This window comes from Oncorhynchus keta, unplaced genomic scaffold (genome assembly GCF_023373465.1).
Source record: "Oncorhynchus keta strain PuntledgeMale-10-30-2019 unplaced genomic scaffold, Oket_V2 Un_contig_4690_pilon_pilon, whole genome shotgun sequence".
In the NCBI taxonomy this organism is placed as follows: Eukaryota; Metazoa; Chordata; class Actinopteri; order Salmoniformes; family Salmonidae; genus Oncorhynchus; species Oncorhynchus keta.
Genome location: NW_026287899.1, coordinates 88325 through 100000, shown reverse-complemented (window position 1 = coordinate 100000; position 11676 = coordinate 88325). Strand labels below are relative to the sequence as shown.

At 44.6% G+C, this 11676-nt stretch overlaps 1 protein-coding gene across 1 annotated transcript in view; it reads right to left on the bottom strand.

Annotated features, from left to right (window-relative positions):
• LOC127924867 (disrupted in schizophrenia 1 protein-like) overlaps nucleotides 1–11676 on the bottom strand; it is a 106952-nt gene that overhangs the window by 63801 nt on the left and 31475 nt on the right. Inside the window, exons 9-11 of the mRNA XM_052509515.1 lie at nucleotides 11537–11639; nucleotides 3018–3206; nucleotides 1699–1759 (exon numbers count right to left, since the gene is read on the bottom strand). Coding sequence (XP_052365475.1) covers nucleotides 1699–1759; nucleotides 3018–3206; nucleotides 11537–11639 — 353 coding nt within the window. The remainder of the gene's footprint in view (nucleotides 1–1698; nucleotides 1760–3017; nucleotides 3207–11536; nucleotides 11640–11676) is intronic.

Here is an 11676-nt window from a genome sequence, read left to right as displayed (position 1 = left end):
CTTTTAAAAACAAGGACTCCAAACCTTTGAACATTAGCATATATTGGGGTTTATAAAAATTGGATTTGTTTTCACATTTTTATTAATATTTGTCTGTGCAATCTGAGAGAGATATGTGTCTCTAATATGGTCAAACATTTGTCAGGAGGTTAGGAAGTACAGATTTCACCTCATTTTGAGGGCAGTGTGCACATAGCCTGTCTTCTCTCGAGAGCTGCCAACACACTGACTCAACTCCAGCTACGTTAAGAATGGAAATTGATGTCAAAATATATCACTAGGCACTTTAAACAATGCTACTTAATATAATTTTTTACATACCCTACATTACTCATCTCATATGTATATACTGTACTCTATATCATCTACTGCATCTTTATGTAATACATGTATCACTAGCCACTTTAACTATGCCACTTTGTTTACATACTCATCTCATATGTATATACTGTACTCGATACCATCTACTGCATCTTGCCTATGCCGTTCTGTACCATCACTCATTCATATATCTTTATGTACATATTCTTTATCCTTTACACTTGTGTCTATAAGGTAGTAGTTTTGGAATTGTTAGGTTAGATTACTTGTTGGTTATTACTGCATTGTTGTAGAATTTAATGGCTCTTTTCTGGATTTGGATATTTAGTATGTCATAAGGTGAATGCACCAATTTGTAAGTCGCTCTGGATAAGAGCGTCTGCTAAATGACTTAAATGTAATATAAATGTATTGGCCTAATTCTGCTCTGCATTATTTGGTGTTCAGAATTACTTGACACATTGGAAAAAAAACAGAGCAAACTAGAATGCTATTTGGCCCTAAACAGAGAGGACACAGTAGCAGAATACCTGACCACTGTGACTGACCCTAAACAGAGAGTACACAGTGGCAGAATACCTGACCACTGTGACTGGCCTAAACAGAGAGAACACAGTGGCAGAATACCTGACCACTGTGACTGGCCCTAAACAGAGAGAACACAGTGGCAGAATACCTGACCACTGTGACTGGCCCTAAACAGAGGACACAGTAGCAGAATACCTGACCACTGTGACTGACCCTAAACAGAGAGTACACAGTGGCAGAATACCTGACCACTGTGACTGACCCAAACTTAAGGAAAGCTTTGTCTATGTACAGACTCAGTGAGCATAGCCTTGCTATTGAGAAAGGCCACCGTAGGCAGACATGGCTTTCAAGGCACACTGCCCACAAAATGCGGTGGAAACTGCACTTCCTAACCTCCTGTCCAATGTTTGACTCTTATTAGAGACACATGTTTCCCTCACATTACACAGATCCACAAAGAATTAGAAAACAAACCGGGTTTTGAAAACTCCCATATCTACTGGGTGAAATACCACAGTGTGACCATCACAGCAGAAAGATGTGTGACCTGTTGCCACAAGAAAGGGCAACCAGTGAAAAACAAACACCATTGTAAATACAACCCATATTTATGCTTTTTTATTTTCCCTTTTGTACATCGTTACAACACTGAATATAGACATTATATGACATTTGTAATGTCTTTACTCTTTTGAAACTTCTGTGAGTGTAATTGTTTATTTCACTTTTGAATATGATCTACCTCACTTGCTTGGCAATGTTAACACATGTTTCCCAATAAAGGCCTTGAATTAAATGGATCAAAATTGAGAGACAGAGACAGAAAGAGAGAAAAAAAAAGCTCACCTGTGCAGTCTGTCTTCCAGTAACTCGATGTACTTGACAACATTCTCTTTCAGAGTCAGTTCTTTTGTGGAGAAAAGACAGAAACAGAGTTAACAGTTTATAACATATCTATAGAATTACAATATCTCTGCCCTAAGTCCTCTCCTCTCTCTGTCCCCTATCTACTCTGCCCCCAGTCCTCTCCTCTCTCTGTCCCCTATCTACTCTGCCCTCAGTCCTCTCCTCTCTCTGTCCCCTATCTACTCTGCCCTCAGTCCTCTCCTCTCTCTGTCCCCTATCTACTCTGCCCTCAGTCCTCTCCTCTCTCTGTCCCCTATCTACTCTGCCCTCAGTCCTCTCCTCTCTCTGTCCCCTATCTACTCTGCCCCAGTCCTCTCTCTCTCTGTCCCCTATCTACTCTGCCCCCAGTCCTCTCCTCTCTCTGTCCCCTATCTACTCTGCCCCTCAGTCCTCTCCTCTCTCTGTCCCCTATCTACTCTGCCCTCAGTCCTCTCCTCTCTCTGTCCCCTATCTACTCTGCCCTCAGTCCTCTCCTCTCTCTGTCCCCTATCTACTCTGCCCTAAGTCCTCTCCTCTCTCTGTCCCCTATCTACTCTGCCCTCAGTCCTCTCCTCTCTCTGTCCCCTATCTACTCTGCCCTCAGTCCTCTCCTCTCTCTGTCCCCTGTCTACTCTGCCCTCAGTCCTCTCCTCTCTCTGTCCCCTATCTACTCTGCCCTCAGTCCTCTCCCTCTCTCTGTCCCCTATCTACTCTGCCCTCAGTCCTCTCCTCTCTCTGTCCCCTATCTACTCTGCCCTCAGTCCTCTCCTCTCTCTGTCCCCTATCTACTCTGCCCTCAGTCCTCTCCTCTCTCTGTCCCCTATCTACTCTGCCCTCAGTCCTCTCCTCTCTGTCCCCTATCTACTCTGCCCTCAGTCCTCTCCTCTCTCTGTCTGTCCCCTATCTACTCTGCCCTCAGTCCTCTCTCTGTCTGTCCCCTATCTACTCTGCCCTCAGTCCTCTCCTCTCTCTGTCCCCTATCTACTCTGCCCTCAGTCCTCTCCTCTCCCCTATCTACTATGCCCTCAGTCCTCTCCTCTCTCTGTCCCCTATCTACTCTGCCCTAAGTCCTCTCCTCTCTCTGTCCCCTATCTACTATGCCCTCAGTCCTCTCCTCTCTCTGTCCCCTATCTACTATGCCCACAGTGGGAACAGGAAAACAGGTAGATGACCCTGTTACCTGAAAGACCATCATGCACATCCAAACTCGTCCCCATCCCAGAGAGGCTCCGCTGGGTTCCACCCCACCAACCACCACCCTCCTGGCCTCATCTACTCACCATGCTGGGCCTGTCTGGCCTCCAGCTCCAGTTTTAGCTGTTGTTGTTGTGTCTTCATCTTGGCCAGATCCTGGCTGTTACCAAAACTCAGGCTGTGGAGTCTCTTCACTAGCAGCTCCAGCCTGTCTCTTTCTCCGTAGACAGCTCTCATCTCTGCCTTCAGCTCCTTAGCACTGCTGAAGGCATTACCTACAACATAAGAACACAGCTCTCATCTCTGCCTTCAGCTCTTTAGCACTGCTGAAGGCATTACCTACAACATAAAAACGCACTGTTGTAACAAACACAACACAGCTCTCATCTCAACCTTCAGCTCAGCATAATGCTGGAAGTCACTAGCTACAACATAACAACACAGCTCTGACATTCAAGCACAACGGCTCAGCATAATGCTGAAGTCACTAGCTGCAAATTGCATCTTCTTTACATCCTGACATGTAACACAGCACAACAACAACACAACATGACACTACAACACGACACACTACAACACACTACAACACACTACAACACAACACACTACAACACACTACAACACGACACACTACAACACACTACAACACACTGACAACACACTACAACACGCTACAACACACTACAACACACACTACAACACGACACACTACAACACACGACACACTACAACACAACACACTACAACACACTACAACACACTACAACACGACACACTACAACACACGACACACTACAACACACTACAACACACTACAACACACTACAACACACTACACACTACAACACTACAACACACTACAACACACTACAACACACTACAACACACTACAACACACTACAACAACACACTACAACACACTACAACACGACACACTACAACACAACACACTACAACACACTACAACACACTACAACACGACACACTACAACACACTACAACATGACACACTACAACACACTACAACACACTACAACATGACACACTACAACACACGACAACACACTACAACACGACACACTACAACACACTACAACACGACACACTACAACACACTACAACACGACACACTACAACACTACAACAACACACACACTACAACACGACACACTACAACACACTACAACACTACAACACACTACAACACACTACAACACGACACACTACACCACACTACAACACACACACTACAACACACACACTACACACACTACAACACACTACAACACGACACACAACACAACAACACACTAAACACGACACACTACAACACACACACTACAACACGACACACTACAACACTACAACACACTACAACACACTACAACACGACACACTACACAACACACTACAACACACTACAACACGACTACAACACGACAACACACTACAACACACAACACTACAACACACGACACACTACAACACGACACACTACAACACACTACAACACACTACAACACGACACACTACAACTACAACACACTACAACACGACACACTACAACACACTACAACACACAACACACTACAACACGACACACTACAACACACTACAACACACTACAACACACTACAACACGACACACTACACTACAACACACTACAACACGACACACTACAACACGACACACTACAACACACTACAACACACTACAACACGACACACTACAACACGACACACTACAACACACTACAACACACTACAACATGACACACTACAACACTACAACACACAACACGACACACTACAACACGACACACTACAACACACTACAACACGACACACTACAACACTACAACACACTACAACACACTACAACACGACACACTACAACACGACACACTACAACACACTACAACACACGACAACACGACAACACTACAACAACACGACACACTACAACACACTACAACACGACACACTACAACACACTACAACACGACACACTACAACACACTACAACACGACACACTACAACACACTACAACACACACAACACACTACGACACACTACAACACGACACACTACAACACGACACACTACAACACACACACTACAACACAACACACTACAACACTACAACACACACACTACAACACACTACAACACGACACACTACAACACGACACACTACAACACACTACAACACGACAACACACTACAACAACACACTACAACACAACACACTACAACACACTACAACACGACACACTACAACACGACACACTACAACACACTACAACACACTACAACACAACACACTACACACACTACAACACACTACAACACGACACACTACACACTACGACACACTACAACACGACACACTACGACACACTACAACACACACACTACAACACACTACAACACACTACAACACTACACACTACAACACACTACAACACACTACAACACGACAACACACACTACAACACACTACAACACGACACACTACAACACACACTACAACACACTACCACAAGACACACTACAACACGACACACTACAACACAACGCACACACACTAAACACACTACAACACACTACACACGACAACACACGAACACGACACACTACAACACACTACAACACACTACAACACAACAACACAACTACAACACACTACAACACACACACTACAACACACTACAACACACTACAACACAACACACACAACAACACTACAACACACTACACGACACACTACAACACGACACACTACAACACACTACAACACACTACAACACGAACACACTACAACACTACAACACACTACAACACACTACAACACGACACGACACACTACAACACGACACACTACAACACAACACACTACAACACACTACAACACACTACAACACACTACAACACAACACACTACAACACACTACAACACACTACGACACACTACAACACGACAACACACTACAACACGACACACTACGACACACTACGACACACTACGACACACTACGACACGACACACTACAACACACTACAACACACTACAACACAACACACTACAACACAACACACTACACACACTACAACACACTACAACACGACACACTACAACACGACACACTACACACTACGACACACTACAACACGACACACTACGACACACTACGACACACTACGACACACTACGACACACTACAACACACTACAACACACACACTACAACACACACACTACAACACAACACACTACAACACAACACACTACACACACTACAACACACTACAACACGACACACTACAACACAACACACTACAACACACACAACACAACAACACACACAACACACTACAACACGACAACACAACACGACACACTACAACACGACACACTACAACACGACACACTACAACACACAACACACTACAACACGACACACACACACAACGCACTACAACACACTACAACACGACACACACACACACAACGCACTACAACACACTACAACACAACACGACACACTACAACACGACAACACACTACAACACACTACAACACACTACAACACACTACAACACGACAACACACTACAACACGACACACTACGACACACTACGACACACTACGACACACACACTACGACACACTACGACACACTACGACACACTACGACACGACACACTACAACACACTACAACACACTACAACACAACACACTACAACACAACACACTACACACTACAACACACTACAACACGACACACTACAACACGACACACTACGACACACTACGACACACTACAACACACTAACACACTACAACACAACACAACACAACACACTACACACTACAACACACTACAACACAACTACAACACGACAACACAACACGACACACTACAACACGACACACTACAACACACTACAACACACTACAACACGACACACTACGAACACACTACAACACGACACACTACAACACGACACGACACGACTACAACACAACACACTACAACACGACACACTACAACACACTACAACACACTACAACACACTACAACACGACACACTACAACAACTACACACTACAACACACTACAACACACTACAACACACTACAACACGACACACTACAACACACTACGACACACTACAACACAACACACTACAACACACTACAACACGACACACTACAACACGACACACTACAACACACTACAACACACTACAACACACTACAACACGACACACTACAACACTACAACACACTACAAACACACTACAACACGACACACTACAACACACTACGACACACTACAACACGACACACTACAACACACTACAACACACTACAACACACTACAACACGACACACGACAACACACTACAACACGACACACTACGACACACTACGACACACTACGACACACTACGACACACTACGACACACTACGACACACTACGACACACTAACACACTACAACACACTACAACACAACACACTACAACACAACACACTACACACTACAACACACTACAACACACTACAACACGACACACTACAACACGGCACACTACACACTACACACTACGACACACTACAACACGACACACTACGACACACTACAACACTACGACACACTACAACACAACAACACACTACAACACAACACACTACAACACACAACACACTACAACACGACACACTACAACACAACACACTACAACACGACACACAACACACTACAACACACTACAACACACTACAACACGACAACACAACACGACACACTACAACACACTACGACACAACACACTACAACACACTACAACACGACACACAACACAACGCACTACAACACTACAACACGACACACAACACAACGCACTACAACACACTACAACACAACACGACAACTACAACACGACACACTACAACACGACACAACGCACTACAACACACTACACAACGCACACTACAACACACTACACTACAACACACTACAACACGACACACTACAACACAACACACTACAACACGACACACAACACACTACAACACACTACAACACGACACACTACACACACAACACACTACAACACGACACACTACAACACAACAACACACTACAACACACTACAACACACACACAACACACTACAACACACTACAACACGACACACTACAACACAACACACTACAACACACTACAACACGACACACAACACAACGCACTACAACACACTACAACACAACACGACACACTACAACACGACACACTACAACACACTACAACACACTACAACACGACACACTACAACACTACAACACACTACAACACGACACGACACTACAACACGACACACTACAACACACTACAACACGACACACTACAACACAACGCACTAACAACACACGCACTACAACACGACACACTACAACACAACGCACTACAACACAACGCACTACAACACGACACACTACAACACAACGCACTACAACACACTACAACACAACACGACACACTACAACACGACACACTACAACACAACGCACTACAACACAACGCACTACAACACGACACACTACAACACAACGCACTAAACACACTACAACACAACACGACACACTACAACACGACACACTACAACACAACACACTACAACACGACGCACTACAACACGACGCACTACAACACAACGCACTACAACACGACACACTACAACACGACACACTACAACACGACACACTACAACACACTACAACACACTACAACACAACACACTACAACACACTACGACACACTACAACACACTACAACACAACACACTACAACACAACACACTACAACACGACACACTACAACACAACAAACACACTACAACACACTACAACACACTACAACACACTACAACAAACACACTACAACACGACACACTACAACACAACAACACAACACACTACAACACACTACAACACACTACAACACAACACACTACAACACACTACAACACACTACAACACACTACAACACTACAACAAAAACACACTACAACACTACAACAAAACACACTACAACACGACACACTACAACACTACACACACACACACTACAACACGACACACTACAACACACTACAACAAACACACTACAACACACTACAACACACTACAACACGACACACGACAACACACTACAACAACACACTACAACACGACACACTACAACACACTACAACACACTACAACACTACAACACGACATAACACTACAACACGACACACTATAACACACTACAACACTACAACAAAACACACTACAACACGACACACTACAACACACTACAACACGACACACTACAACGCACTACAACACAACACACTACAACACACACACTACAACACACTACAACACAACACACTACAACACACTACAACACACTACAACACACTACAACACACTACAACACAACAAGACACAGCAGCTGTATTGTCAGCGTTAGCCACATTAGCTATGGCTCATCAAGTCCTTAATAGGCAACGCAATGTGGATTGGTTGATAATGGTGGTGTATCTTTATTGCCAAGGACAGGAAGAAGTGGAGGGAGCGCATTGCTGTCTTGAGTCCCGTGTGGATGTGATGTAGATAAAGTGTGTATCTGTTAGAGGGGATGGTACTGTATGGTAAGGAAGTGTCACGCCCTGATCAGTTTCACCTGTCCTTGTTATGGTCTCCACCCCTCCAGGTGTCGCTGATTTTCCCCAGTGTATTTATCCCTGTGTTTCCTGTCTCTCTGTGCCAGTTTGTCTTGTATGTTTCCAAGTCAACCAGTGGTTTTCCCACCCTCCTGCTTTTGCATTCTCCTTTTCTAGTCCTCCCCATTTTGACCCTTGCCTGTTTCTGGACTTTGTACCCGCCTACCTGACCATTCTGCCTGCCTTGACCACGAGCCTGTCTGCCACTCTGTACCTCCTGTTTCCTAACCCATTGGATTAATAAACATTGTACATAGAGGAGTCTCTGGCCACTGGGTCCGTCCGTCTGCATCTCCTGCCGGTTCAGGGTTTTTCTTTGTGGAGAAGACGTACAAGACCCTGTGCATTGACTACTGGGGACTAAACAATATCACTGTCAAAATGGTATGAACCTCTCCAGGGGCCACCATGTTGTCCAAGTTGGACCTTCGGAATGCCACCTGGTTCGGATACGCGAGGGGATGAGTGAAAGCAAAGAAGTGTGAGTTCTACCACTCTTCTATTACCTTTCTGGGATATGTCATTGCTGAGGGCAATGTTCAGATGGGATCCTGAAAGGTGAATGCAGGGGTGGATTGGTCTCAACCAACGTCCAGAGTGCAGTTGCAACGGTTCCTTGGGTTTGCAAACTTCCACCGCTGTTTAATTTGGGATTACAGCACTCTGGCGGCCCCCCCTCTCGGCACTCACCTCCGCCAAGGTTCAAATGGTCTCCAGCCTTAGTTGACCTGAAGCATCGGTTCACAACAGCACCCATCCTCATCCATCCAATCCCCTCGGATCAATTTGTGGTGGAAGTGGATGCTTCGAATGTTGGAGTGGGGGCCATCCTGTCCCAGCGATCTGCCCAGGACCAGAAGCTTCATCCCTGTGCCTTCCTGTCCCATCGTCTCAATCCTGCTGAGAGGAACTATGATGTTGGCAACTGAGACCTCCTGGCGGTTAAGATGGCATTGGAGGAGTGGCGGGACTGGCTGGAAGGAGCAGAATAGCTATTCCTGGTCTGGAACGACCATAAAAACTCCATTCAGCCAAGCGCCTCAACTCAAGGCAGGCCTGGTGGGCCCTCCTGTTTACCAGATTCAACCATTTCCTACCGTCCTGTGTCTAAAATGTGAAGCCTGATTCTCTCTCCCACCTATACAGTTCCTCTGCCACACCCTCGACCTCTGAAAACCATTTTCCCTACCTCAAGCCTTGCTGCACCTGTGGATTGGGGTATTGTAATGTAGAGGTGTACGATAAATGTAGAGGTGTATGATAAATGTCGAGGTGTATGATATATGTAGAGGTAGAGGTGTATGATATATGTAGAGGTAGAGGTGTATGATATATGTAGAGGTGTATGATATATGTAGAGGTAGAGGTGTATGATATATGTAGAGGTGTATGATATATGTAGAGGTGTACGATATATGTAGAGGTGTACGATATATGTAGAGGTGTACGATATATGTAGAGGTGTACAATATATGTAGAGGTGTATGATATATGTAGAGGTAGAGGTGTATGATATATGTAGAGGTAGAGGTAGTTGATATTTGTAGAGGTGTATGATATATGTAGAGGTGTATGATATATGTAGAGGTAGAGGTGTATGATATATGTAGAGGTGTATGATATATGTAGAGGTGTATGATATATGTAGAGGTGATATATGTAGAGGTGTATGATATATGTAGAGGTGTATGATATATGTAGAGGTAGAGGTAGTTGATATTTGTAGAGGTGTATGATATATGTAGAGGTGTATGATATATGTAGAGGTAGAGGTAGTTGATATTTGTAGAGGTAGAGGTGCATGATATCTGTATAGCCAGGTACCTGAGATGGCGGCTAGCTTGGCTTCGTGGAGAGCCAGGAGTTGAGTCTCTGTCTCACTGACTTTTCTTCTCAGACTTCCTCCCAACCTCTGACTCATCACTACCTAGAGAAGGATGAAGGAAAGAAGAGAGGGAGGGTTA